Here is a 14220-nt window from a genome sequence, read left to right on the forward strand (position 1 = left end):
GGAGAGAGGCGCCAAGTGGGAAAGCGGAGCTAATCCTTTAACTTATGCACCTTTGGAAACCAAGGAACAATGTTACCACAGCCAATCCACCTAACCTGCATATCTTTGGACTATGGGAGGTAACCCAAGCACCTAGAGGAAACCCAGACAGACACGGGGAGAATGCGCAGACCCTGCACAGACGGTAACCCGAGCTGGGAATGGAACCTGGATCCCTGACACTGGGAGACAGCAATGCTAACCACTGTGCCACCATCACATCATTCCCTTCTCCAAACTATTCCATTTTACCTTGAATTAAAGGAGACATCTTAAAACATAACTCTCATAAAGTCCATATTTGTAACAAAATCTTTATTCTACACATCACCAAATCAGCTACTGGCTGATTTTTTTGTCTGTTCTTATACTGTGGTGATATGTACAATTCCCCCAAATAGATATTTGAGCGACTATGTTGTTAACTAATGCAGTTTTATAAAGAATAAAGCTTCTGTTCGGATGGTCTCAATTGAATTCCAAATGGACATGACCCTTAATACAAAGCTACAAAGGTTGACAGTATTACACAGGCATTGCAAAACGGCTGGTGTTAAAAGTGAAAAAATGCAGTGGAAGAGGCTCCACTAAAGTTCAGGCTAAAAGGTGTTGTTGGCACAAAGGAATGTTTCTAAAGTATATTTTAATATGTCTCAATGTTTGTGTTTTAGGTATCAGCTGAAGCTCTTTGCAAGGATCTGTCTAGATCGTCAATATTTGGCAATTGATGAGATTTCCAAGCAGCTGAGTGTGGATTTGATATTTCTGTGCATGGCCGATGAAACATTGCCATTCGATATACGGGCTTCATTCTGCAATCTGATGTTGCATGTCCATGTAGACCGCGACCCCCAGGAGCTGGTAACACCAGTGAAGTTTGCTCGACTTTGGACTGAAATACCGACAACAATTACTATCAAAGAGTAAGACTACTTTTATTTGTCTCAGTTGACTTATGATGCAATGGGCAGGATTTTCCAGTCTCGCTTGCCCCAAAACTGGAAAATCCTGCCCAAGGTCCATAGACCTTTCCATGGTCCGCCCCTTGCCTGCTCCGATTCCCTTTGCCTGCCGGACAGTAAAATTTGCCTCTATGACTGTATAAGATCATAGACATAGAATCCCCATAGTGCAGGAGGCATTTGGCCCATCAAGTCTGCATCAGTTCTCTCTCTGACAGTATCTTATCTAGGCCCTCTAGCCGTCCTATACTCGTAACCCTGCATGTTTAGCAATCCACCTAAACTGCAAACACTGCTTCACAGTACCGGGGACTTGGGATGAATCAATTCCTGGCTGTGTGGAGTTTGCACATTCTCCCCGTGTCTGCTTCAGTTTTCTCCTACAGTCCAAACCGTAAAATCCCACCCGAGGTCAACAGACCTGCCCCTCACCTGCTCCGATTCCATGGGGAGAATGTGGAAACTCCAGTGGACTGAGGGACGAAATTGGAACGTATGAAGGAAACCCATTCAGAGACAGGAAGAATGTGCAAACTTCACACAGAAAATCAGGAATTGAACCCAGTACCTGGCACTGAGAGGCAGAAAGTGCTAACCATTGTGCTGCCCAATAACATTTAGATAGAACAATTTAGGAATATGAATTATGAATATGAATTGAGCAACCCAGAGAGGGTCATTGGGTATAACCCAACAAGGGTCACAATGTGTTATTGTGGGCTGGAGCTGGTTTGAGCAATGCATCTCAAGATGTAAATTGTTCATTTGACATTTTCCTGCTCCCTTCAGGTCAACCCATTTATCATTAACTTCCTGAAAGTGTGAACTGATAATTCTGTGGCAAGGGCAGCCGGACATCTGAGACTTTACTAAACGGTGGGATCTATAGAGTACCCCTTAAACAATGAGAGTGAAGGATTGGGAAAGAAACAGGAATGAAAGTGAAGGAAATTAGATTAATTAAATTTAAAGCCAGTACAGAAGAAGACATGAAGAGAGGGGGAAGCGACTGGGATAAGGATAGGAAGAAAAAATATAGGAGGGAAAAGATTTTTGCAAAGATAACTTTTTAGAATCTCCAAGAACAATTCACCACCTGAGAGAGTAAGACACCACCCTTTCAATCATTCCTCTTTAATTGACCTGAGAAATTGATTGGCATTGATCATCACATCATTGAAAGGGCACTGACACTATTAATTACCAGAATAATTCATTACACCAGTTTGAATGGGAAATTAATTTGCAAATGCAGCAAGTTTTTAAGAAGGTTAAAGACAAGCACTAATGAGGACCTCCATTCATCAAACGTTTGCACAGAGTGAATACCTGAGCAGCAACTTCGAGATTTTTAGTTCACATCATGGCCGAGATTTTCCAGCCGTTTGCATCCCCCGCCTCCCCCCTGTCGATCAAGGGGTGGGCGAGGGGCAAATAATGGAAGGTCCATTGACCTCGGGTCCCACCCCATACCTTAATCCCCGAACCTGTGATTCTATTTGCAAATTAACAGCGCCGTGCATCATTCACATTCACATTTCCAGTAAAGTCATTGAAATCATAGAAACCCTACAGTACAGAAAGAAGCCATTCAGCCCATCAAGTCTGCACTGACCACAATCCCAACCAGGCCCTATCCCCATATCCCTACATATTTATCCACTAATCCCTCTAACCTACGCATCTCAGGACACTAAGGGGCAATTTTAGCATGGCCAATCAACCTAACCCGCACATCTTTGGACAGTGGGAGGAAACCCACACAGACACAAGGAGAATGTGCAAACTCCACACAGACAGCGACCCAAGCCGGGAATTGAACCCAGGTCCCTGGAGCTGTGAAGCAGCAGTGCTATCCACTGTGTGCCATGCTGCCCTAGACTTTTACAAAACAGTCCCTGCTGACATAACCTTGTAAAAACCCTCTCTGGCTATAGCATAACATGTAATGAAACCCAATTATTGATGAGTGTAGGGAGAAAACTTGACAGCAATTTAATTTTCGTTTTCAGCTATGATTCCAATTTGAATGACTTACGGGATGACAAGAAAAACAAATTTGCTCACACAATGGAGTTTATGGAAGATTATCTCAATAATGTCGTGAATGATGCTCTTCCATTTTCTAATGAGGAGAAGAATAAGCTCACATACGAGGTATTTTTTTTGTGCGTGTGTCTGTATCCTTACAGTTATTTTGATTTCTCACTTAGTCTGAACAATGTTGACAAGCTGGTGAAAAGAGACAGATGATTTATCAGGTTTGGTATCTACAGGACCAAACCTTACCTACAATGAAGGCAGCTATTTTTCACTGATTTTTTTTTACAACAGGTACATCTCAGTGCGACTACAAGATCTACAAACCACGTTCTTTGAATTAATGCTTAACATGTTCTCTGCCATTTTGATGAATGAAGGTCCTCATTAGTGCTTGGCTGGAAACACTGGACAAAAGCTGTGCATTCCTCCCCCAATCTGCTCCAGCATTCATTCCATGAATCTTTTCGTCCTGCTCTGTCTTTCATTAACTTCAACAATCTCTTCACAATCTTGGGTTTTTTTTTAACCAGTCCCTTTGGTCATCTCCTTTATCTTTATTCTGGCTTTCTGCTTCAAGTTAATATCTCCTACCCACACATGTTACTACGTTAAAGATGCTGCATTGTCTGGGCTAATATTATCTGGAACTGTAAGCTTCATGTACATTTTGGTATCAGCGCCTGTGCAAATGTATTTATAAAATGGCCAAAGTGTATGGTCGCCCTAGTAGATAGGCCAGTGTTTAAACTGAATGATTAGTTGAGAGGCAGAGTTTGTTTTTCTGGCATTTCCAGTACATATGGATGTAAACTGGATATGTTTCCAGTGGGATATAGTTTGGTGGGAAAAATATGAGTGGAGTGTGCAGGGTGTGAACACCATAAGATATAGAGCAGAATTAGGCCATTTGGCTCATCGGGTCTGCTCTGCCATTCAACCATGGCTGATAAGTTTCTCAACCTCATTCTCCTGCCTTTTCCCTGTAATCTTTGACCCCCTTACCAATCAAGGACCTATCTATCTCTGTCTTAAGTACATTCAATGACCTGGCCTCCACAGCCTTTTGAGGCAATGAATTCCATACATTCACCACTCTCTGGCTGAAGAAATTCCTTCTCATCTCAGTTCTAAAGGGTCGCCCCTTTACGCTGAGGCTGTGCCCTTGGATCCAAGTCTCTCCTACTAATGGAAACATTTTCCCCATGTCCACTCTATCCAGGCCTTTCAGTATTCTGTATGTTTCAATGAGATCCCCCCACTCCCCCTCATCCTTCTAAACTCTATAGACCTACAGTCCTCAAATGCTCCTTACATATCAAGCTTTTCATTCCCAGGATCATTCCTATGAATCTCCTCTGGATCCTCTCCAAAGCCAGCACATCTTTTCCTTAGATGCAGGGCCCAAAATTGATCGCAACACTCCAAATGTGGTCTGACCAGAGCCTTACAAAGCAGTATGTCCCTCGAAATGAATGCTAAAATTGCATTTGTCTTCCTGACTACTAACTCAACCTGTGTTGTGGGGGAAGGAGGCAGTGTATAAATATGTGGATCTGGTAAGAGTGCAATAATGTCTTTATGTTGGGAGATTTTAATTTTCATCTGCACTAGGAGACACAGAACAGCTCAACTATTGAAGGCAATAATATTCCCGTATCTTGGTCAGCTTTATGGAGCAATATGCTTTAGAATTGACAAGGGAGCAGCACAAACTGAATTTTATGTTGAGTAACTAGCTGAAGGGATTATCTCACAAATAGTGATTATAAAATGACAGAATTTGGATTGGAAAATTGCAAATATCACTCCATTTTTTGAGTAGGAAAGGAGGAAGGAACTAGGAGGTAGGTTTTGCCAGTAATGGGGAAGTTCCACTGCTGGCCAGCAACAGCCAATTCAGAGGTTGCATCAGGGATTGCTGTTCGGTTAAAGTTTGTAGCAGCTCCTAGTAACTGCTGACCCAATCACATAGTTGGCAGCTTAAGCCTCAGTACTGGTTCTACCACTGGCCATTGGACAGGGCACCTCATTCATGCCATGCACTTGAAGAGAGATTGACTCGGTTGGAGGCACCAAATCCAGGCAGACAGGACCTGACCATTAGGAGATGTGAGTCGCTGAGAGCAGGTAGTGCTGTTGCTGTGGGATGGCCATTTGCCACCGGGGTCCTGCGTAATGGAGGAATCATTCCCAGCACCGACTAGGAGGCTGCCAAGTTTCACACAGCATTGTCCCAAATGGCAGTAGGTTCTTCTGATGTGGGAAAAATGCCCTCTAGCTTCAGTTGTTTAGAATAGGTAAAATATTGACCGTAAGCAACCAGCCCACACTTGCAAGTCTCAAAACAAGTTGTCTATTGTTAGATATGATTCTGCGATTGGGCAGCACTTGCTGAATAGTCCTTTGCTAAAAGCTACACTAGCAACCAGGTTAAGATAATAAATTGAACCCATAACATTACTCATTTATACTTGCTAGAAGTGACATACATTAACACACAGTGACCTCTCCAAGCAAATAGAACATATTCAAGGCTTGCGCTGTTTTTCAATTCCCTGGCAATTTGGAAACCCTATAGTGACTTTCTCCATGGCAACATCTCAGCCAATCTGAGTTGACTAGCTCACCAATCAGCACTCCTTTCTCCTGCAGTACATGTTGTTATGATTGTTTGAAATCTGGCGTTCTTGTGTTTGTCCTGATCGTGCAAGACAAAAAGCTTTGAGCAACTTTTCAACAATATTCACAGTACAGTTTAAATTCTATCAATTAATAAATCTGGAAACAAAAGCTATTCCCAGTAATAAAATTATCGTTAATTGCTGTAAAGGTTCATCTTGTTAACTTACATGGGTTGTGGGTGTCACTGGCAAGGCCAGCAATGTTGCCCATCCCCAATTGCCCTTTGAACCTATAAAGCGTCAACCACATCGCTGTGGGTCTGGAGTCACATGTAGGCCAGACCAGGTAAGGATGAAAGATTTCCTTGTCTAAAGGGCATTATTGTGGCAGAAGGATTTTCAAACAAATTGATGGTACGTTCATGGTTATTATTACTGAGACTGCTTTCAATTCCAGGTATTTGTTTAAATTGACTTTAAATTTCCAGTAGCTGCTGTGGAAGGATTTGAAACTTTGTCCCTAGGATATAAGTTTACACTGCTGGATTACGAGCACAGTGACAATACCAATGTGCCACAATTTCCCTTCAGTTCATTTTCACTTATAGAATCCATTCAGTGCAAAAGGAGGCCATTTGCCCTATTGAGTCTGCATGGCTGCAATTCTACCCAGGCCCTATCCGCTACGTATTTACCCTTGCTCGTTCCTCTGACACCAAGGGGCAATTTAGCACAGCTAAATTTAGCATGGCAATTAACCCAACTTGCACATCTTTGGACTGTGGGAGGAAACTGGAGCACCCAGAGGAAACCCATGCAGACACAGGAAGAATGTGCAAACTTCACGTAGCCACCTGAAGCTGGAATCGAACCCGGATCCCTGGTGCTGTGAGGCAGCAATGCTGTGCCACCATGTTGCCCGACTGGGTCACTGATATCCTTTAGGGAAGGAAATCTACCAGCTTTACTTAACCTGGCCTCTGAAATGACCAAACAAGTTGTTCAACTGTATCAAACCATGATAGAAAAGTTGAAAGAGAATAAAACTGTATAAATCATTTGGCATTGACCTAGGCACTGGAAATGACAAAGGCACACCTGCCCATTTGAGCTTGCAAAATCTTTCACAGTAACCTGTGGGGTGGCCTGTGTTAAAGTTGGGAGAGCTGTCCAACAGATCAGTCAAACAACAGCCTGGCATAGTCATACTCACCGAATCATACCTTACGGCCAATGTCCCAGACTCCTCTGTTAACATCCCTCAGGTGTGGCCTGTCCCACCAGTAGGGTAGACCCACCACAGTTCGTAGTACAGTGGTGGACAGTCAGAATGGAATGATCCTGGAGGTCTGAAGTGAATAGGTTATTGGAAGGTATTCTGAGAGACAGGATCCACAGACATTTAGAAAGGCAAGGACTGATTAGGGGCAGTCAGCATGGCTTTGTGAGTGGAAAATCATGTCTCTCAAATTTGATTGAGTTCTTTGTAGGAATAACCAAGAAAATAGATGAAGGCAGTGCAGTTGATGTTGTCTACATGGATTTTAGCAAGGCCTTTGACAAAGTACCGCATAGTGGTTTGTTGCATGAGGTAAATCTCATGGGATCCAGGGTGAGGTAGTCGATTCGATACAAAATTGGCTTGGTGACAGAAGTCAGTGGGTGGTTGGAAAGCATTGCTTTTCAAACTGAAGGCCTGTGCCTAGTGGTCTGCCTCAGGTGCTGTGTCCACTATTGTTTATTATTTATATTAATGATTTGGATGAGAATTTAGGAGACATGGTTAATAAATTTGCAGATGACACCAAGATTGGTGGCAAAGTGGACAGTGAAGATGGTTTTCTAGGATTGCAGAGGGATCTTGATCAATTGGGCCAGCAGACTGACAAATGGCAGATGGAGTTTAATTTAGATAAATGTGAGGTGATGCATTTTGGTAGATTGAACCAGGGCAGGACTTACTCAGTTAATGCTGGGGAGACAGGGAGAGTTATAGAACAAAGATATCTAAGGATACAGAGTCATAGCTCTCTGAAATTGAAGTTCCAGGTAGACAGGGTGGTGAAGCAGGCATTAAGCATGCTTGGTTTCATTGGTCAGAACGTTAAATACAAGAGTTGGCGCATTTTGTTGAAGTTGTACAAGACATTGGTAAGGTCACACTTGGAATACTGTGTACAGTTCTGGTCACCCTCTTCTAGAAAGAATATTGTTAAACTAGAAAGAGTGCAGAAAATATTTTACCAGGATGCTACTGGGACTTGATAGTTTGAGTTAAAAGGAGAAGCTGGATAGATTGGGATTTTTTTCCCTGGAGCGCAGGAGGCTAGGGGGTGTTCTAATAGAGGTCTATAAAATAATATGGGGCATAGATAAGGGAGATGTTTAACATCTTTTCCCAAAGGTAGGGGAGTCTAAAATGAGAGGGCATAGTTTAAGGTGAGAGGGGACATATACAGAAGGGTCCAGAGGGACAATATTTTCACACAGAGGTGATGAGTGTCTGGAACAAGCTGCTAGAGGTCATAGTAGTAGAGGCGGGTACAATTTTGTCTTTTAAAAAGCATTTAGACAGTTACACGGGTAAGATTGAAATAGAGGGATATGGGCAAATGTGGGCAACTGGAACTGGCTTAATGATAAAAACTGGGTGGCATGGACAAGTTGGGCAGAAGGACTTGTTTCCACACTGTAATCCTAGATGTCTCCTCAAATTGATTTTGGATACCATGAATTCTCCTGGCATCAAGTCAAACAGGGACAAGGAAATACCCTGTTGATTACCCCTACATCTTTCCTGAAATGATGATTCGGGTATGAGTGGAGACTTTATATGTCCGCCACCATGAGTGCCTTTGTAATACCACTACTAACAGAGCTGGGAGGCCATATCAGCCAAACTGGGTCTATGAAAGGTAATGTGGGAACCAACACAAGGGAAACATTACTTCACCATGTTTTTTTTAATTCATTCGTGGTGTGTGGGTGTGACCAGCTGGGCCAACTTTTATTACCCATCCCTGAGGGCATTAAGAGTCAACCACATTGCTGTGGATCTGGAGTCACATATAGGCCACACCAGGTAAGGATGGCAGATTACCTTCCCCAAAGGATGTTAGTGAACCAGACAGGTTTTCACAACAATCATTTCATGTTCATTATTAAACTTTTAATTCCAGATTTTCATTGAATTCAAGTTTTACCATCTGGTGGGATTTGAACCCGGGTAGATTCACTTATCCATAGCTGTCCTTTTCCAACAGACATTCTCAACAATGAAGTATAAAATAACAACATAAGAACATAAGAAATTGGAGCAGGAGTAGGCCATATAGCCCTTCGAGCCTGCCCCGCCATTCAATAAGATCATGGCTGATCTGTCGTGGCTCAGTTCCACATTCCCGCCCTCTCCCCATAACCCTTAATATAAGAACATAAGAAATAGGAGCAGGAGTAGGCCATATAGCCCTTTGAGCCGAAATAAGGATGGGAAAGATATTTTTTCTAACAGCCAAAATGGCAAGTCTACAGAAAGCTTTTCCAGGATTTGCTGACCAGGCTTTGGTTCACCTGGAATTGAAATTCCTCCCGGATTATCGACTTAGTTATCTTCAATCAATATTCATAATAATTGTTGCATGGGCCATAAAATGTTCATAATTACTCCACAGAGCAGGGATTCATGTTTTGTCCTCGGTGTAGAAATATTTATTGTGTGTACATCATGTGTTGTCTATTATGAATATTTGTTGTGTTGTGTGTTAAAAATTCACTGGTTTTCATATGTTGCATTCTATTCTAGGTGGTCAGCTTGGCCAGACATCTGATCTATTTCGGTTTCTACAGCTTCAGTGAGCTTCTGCGACTGACCAGGACACTCCTTGGTATTATTGATTGTAATCAAGATGTCAACATTATGGATACCATGGAGCATGATGAAGGGGGTGGTGAGTATTTTTGTGCAAGAGATCTGTGCTCTGGATTTTGTTTTTGGTAAGAGTGGGGCCAACTTTTGATGTGATTCTTTTTTTGATGTGGGTAGGAGGAGCAACTCTGATAATACCTGCTCATTGAAAATAGTCTGAACAGGTTGGACCATTGGGCTTCAGTGCCAAAGTAGTGAATTGTCCAAACATTTGGAGCAACTTGTTAATCAGTTTGCTGGGAGGCTTAGAGGGTTGGGAGAATACTTTGGGCAGGATTTTCCAGTTCCGCCCAAAGCAGAATCATCTGGTCTGGTTGCGGGGGAAGGAGGAGGAGGCGAATCAGAAGTATCTGTGGTGGGGGCAGGGGGGAGTGCCGATTGTTGTCTGGTGGGGAGGGAGGAAGTGGCGGATCAGATGTTAATCTTGGGGGGAATGGGGTTGGTGGGGGAGGGGGGAGGTTTAGTGACTGAAACCAGACAATTCTCTGGGGGATGAGTGAGGCCAGACCATTCTCTGGGTGTTGGGGTGTTGGGGGAGTGAGGCTAGATTGTTGTCTGGAGGAGGGACAAGGGGGGCGGGTAAGATGGATCTCTGGTGGGGGGGGGGGTCAGATGGATCTCTGGAGGGTGCAGGGGGGTCTGCTGCCACTCTGTGGGCGAATGGTGGGAGGCAGGGGTGGTGATCAGTCTGCGTAGAGGAGGGGGATAAGGGGGACAGTGATATGTCGGGGTAGTGGGGGGGTTGGATAAGGAGGTCAGCGATGTCTATGGGTAGTTGTGGGGGGAGTGGATTAGAGGGACAGTGATGTGTGTGGCTAGTGTGGGGGGTGTAGATAAGAGGGACAGCGATGTGTGTGGGTAGTGGGGTGGGTGGATAAGACGGATGGTGAGCCCGGGGTCAAAAAGCTTTCTTAGCTTTCTGTGGCCTAGGAACAATCTGACATGGGCGCGCTTTTTCAAATTTTTTTTTCTAACTGCGCATATGCGATTCAGAGCTCCGATCGTTCCAGGCGAGCTGAGCCCTGCTAACAGCGTGATTCAGACCCGCGATTTTTTTTTCAGGCTAAGTATGTACAGGGTGCTTGAAAGCAGATTTCTAAGTCGGAGCTGCATTACGCCCAGATTCAGCACTTAAAATGAAAATGGTAAAATCGGGTCCAACGTGTCCAACCCAGGACAATACAATAGTGGACCTATTCAGGAGCCTGCTTTCCACAGGGCTCAGTATATGAGATTCACTTGGTGAGTTAATTACTAATCCCAGGGAGCTTGTATTCAATAAGTCCTACAGTGAGGTCAATCGGTGATTCCCCGTGCAAGTCCTTCCTGGGGGTTATCGTAGGAACAAAGGCAAGGAAATCAGAATAATGGCAAGTAAGCGCGACTTCTTGTTGCTGACATTTCTTTGAATGGCTGTTGAGTCAACAATGGTTTTAAAAAATGTTTAGAGTCCTTCCCATGTTTATTTTACGCTTGTGCACATTTTATGTGTCCGATGATTTTTGCCCCTTCCTCCAATCATTTGCTGCATCAAATTATCTTGTGGGTGACACATGAGGAAAAAAAATTACAGAATTAAGTTGACAGTCGATGGGATTTTCTGGTAATTTCCACTGGCAGGATTCCTGCCACTCACCACCACCACCACCATCCCCCCATCACCCCCCCCCCCCCAACCCCCACCCCCCCTTCCCCCACACCCCCTTCCCCCACCCCGGATTCCCTGGAGATGGAGAGTGCAAGCAACAAGAAACCAGCTGGCAGTGGCAGGGCAGAATAGTCTTCCTGTCAGCCACCGTTGGTTCACTTTTGCCAGTGCAATACATGCTGCGGAGAGGGTGGAAAATCCCACCCATCATCTAAATAAAAAAAACTGGCCTGTACATTGAAGGATTGCCTGGCCAAATTAGTTTGTTCTTGAGGTATTTCCTTACATTGAGGCCAAAATGAGTGGGTGAAACTCACTCGAAATGGGCGGGTGAAACTAGGACTAGGGGGCATGGACTCAAAATAAGGGAAGCAGATTTAGGACTAAGTTGAGGAGGTATTCCTTCACTCAAAGGGTTGTGAATCTGTGGAATTCTCTGCCCAGTGAAGCAGTTGAGGCTACCTCATTGAATGTTTTTAAGGCAAGGATAGATACATTTTTGAACAATAAAGAACATAAGAACGTAAGAAATAGGAGCAGAGGTAGGCCATCTAGCCTCTCGAGCCTGCCCCGCCATTCAGTAAGATCGTGGCTGATCTGAAAGTGGAATTAAGGGTTATGGTGAGTGAGTGGTAAGTGGAGCTGAGTGCACAAAAAGATCAGCCATGACCTTGTTGAATGGCGGAGCAGGCTTGAGGGGCCAGTTAGCTTCCTCCTGCTCCTAGTTCTTATGTTTATTGTATGATTCTGGCCCTACTAATCCCAAAACTCCCGTCTTTCCTATATTTTAGTGAAAAGTATGAGGAAGTCAATCCATGGAGTTGGACAGATAGTATCCACTATGGTTCTAAGCAGAAAACAGTCTGTTTTTAATCCTGCTCCACGTCCCAGCGTAAGCATGGAGCCCCAGACAAAGCCAAAAGATATTCCTGACAGTAAAAACATCACCGTTATGGATACAAAGCTGAAAATCCTGGAGATTTTACAGGTATGAAATGTCATTGGATCTACAGTTATTTATTTATTTTTCATGCTCCTGATTTTAATGTGTTCTCTGCAGCATAGATCAGAGTTACATAGAAACTAGAAGCAGGACTAGGCCATTGGGCCCTTCGAGCCTGCTCCACCATTCATTATGATCATGGTTGATCGTCAAATTCGATATCCTGATCCCCTTCCCATATTCCTTGATCCCTCGAGGCCCAAGAGCTATATCTAATTTCTTCTTGAAATCAGACAACATTTTGGCCTCAGCTACATTCTGTGGTACTGAATTCCACACATTTACCAACCTCTTAATCTGTATTTGTAGTATGCTCTAATTAATTTTAATGCTATGTACTTAGATTCTGTTCCCTTTTCCTGGCTTGGTCCCTGATCATAACCTAATCGACTCTCAAATACCAGTCTATATCCACTTTTCCATTTGAAGAATGGAGTGGACTACAGTTTTGCAATTCTCCCAACATTGACTGTCGCCATAACCACAAAAAGCTGAACGTGAAGGAAGCTTCACTAACCTGTCTAAATACAGAACTACGAATATGCTTTTAGAACAAAGCTGGAATCAGTCCTCTTGTTCACAATGCTGTTCTACCCAGCGCTGTCGATTGGCAATCGATACAGAAATTAAAACAATGCCCAATGTTACCCTCCTGAAATGGAAGCAGAGTTTAAAACAAAAGTGCATCGAAGTATAACATTTCTGTGGAGATTCTCTGTGGAGCTGTCCCCTCACAGGATCATCAGCGTGAAGCGAATCGCTTCATGATGTGGGGGGGATACATGACCTAGGCCGTTGAGTTGTAAAGCATAATTGGAATGAGGATAAGGTGCATTTGTAAAGACGAGTCAGTGCTTTGATCTCGAAGCAGCCATCTCTTTGATGGGTTCTTTCTTTGGAACAAATTGGAATTTGATTAGTGAGTGTAAACACGTCAAAGATGCGCAGATTTCAATTGAACACTTTAAAAATCTTTTTTTACTCAAGGCCCAAATAGAAAGGGGCACTTTTGTCTTTCTGATAATGCATTTGAGTTCTCTGTGAGCTGTATGGAAATGGTTCAAAACAATAAAGGGATCAACTGTTGCCGCATAAGATATTGTGCTATCCTGCATGATATCGTGTTGTCTAGGCATTACAGTAACTTCCAAGTCATATTTGAGCCATTGACTCAACAACATTGAGCTGGTGTTGAGGGGTAATTTATGCAGCATTCAATTGGTGATTTCAGATTTCCCCTAGAAGAAACAAATTCTAAAGTGATGAAGCAGGAAAATGCCCCATCGCAGTCTCTTCTCCCCACATCTCCAAGCAGTAAAAATAAACTTCACTGGATTGATTTAAGCTCTTTACTTTTCAGTTCATCCTCAACGTCAGGTTAGACTTCAGAATTTCATACCTGCTGTCAGTCTTCAAAAAGGAATTTGTTGACAGCAACCCGATACCAGAGAGCACGGCTGAGGGCGCCATCGCTACATTTATGGAGTCGACAGGTATCAAATAATGGCTATCTCTCAGGAGTGTTTGACAAGAAATGCGTGTGGAAACAACTTATCTGCACAGCATGATTGAAATCTAAGTTCTCTGTAAGGTGTTCAGCTGTTTCCAGACACTCCGATCCCTGCTGAGACTTCCCTGTGTGTATTGTGCTCCTTCAATTCTATGGAAAAAAATGACTTCCTGTAAAAAGAAATTGCAGCAGGCTTGTTACTGATTTGTCAGGCAAGATTTCTGATCACTGCCCACTCAGTGATATTAGAAACAACTTGAAGATTTCCTCTGAGAAGTACGGGCATCGCTGGCAAAGCCAGCATTTGATGCCCATCGCTAATTGCCTTTGAGAAGGTGGACTGCAGTCTATTTGGGAGGGATGACAATCAAGCATTTCTACCATTATATAAAAGCAAAATACCACGGATGCTGGAATCTGAAACAAAAACAGAAAATGCTGGAAAATCTCAGCACATCAGAGAGAGAGA

At 43.4% G+C, this 14220-nt stretch overlaps 1 protein-coding gene across 3 annotated transcripts in view; it reads left to right on the plus strand.

The window, feature by feature from the left end:
* itpr3 (inositol 1,4,5-trisphosphate receptor, type 3) overlaps positions 1-14220 on the plus strand; it is a 290731-nt gene that overhangs the window by 164374 nt on the left and 112137 nt on the right. For all 3 annotated transcript variants that reach the window (XM_080210067.1, XM_080210068.1, XM_080210069.1), the window contains 5 exons: positions 711-962; positions 3014-3158; positions 9468-9612; positions 12030-12226; positions 13602-13734. In XM_080210067.1, coding sequence (XP_080066193.1) covers positions 711-962; positions 3014-3158; positions 9468-9612; positions 12030-12226; positions 13602-13734 — 872 coding nt within the window. The remainder of the gene's footprint in view (positions 1-710; positions 963-3013; positions 3159-9467; positions 9613-12029; positions 12227-13601; positions 13735-14220) is intronic.

This window comes from Carcharhinus amblyrhynchos, chromosome 22 (genome assembly GCF_965287045.1).
Source record: "Carcharhinus amblyrhynchos chromosome 22, sCarAmb.v2.hapA, whole genome shotgun sequence".
Classification (NCBI taxonomy): Eukaryota; Metazoa; Chordata; class Chondrichthyes; order Carcharhiniformes; family Carcharhinidae; genus Carcharhinus; species Carcharhinus amblyrhynchos.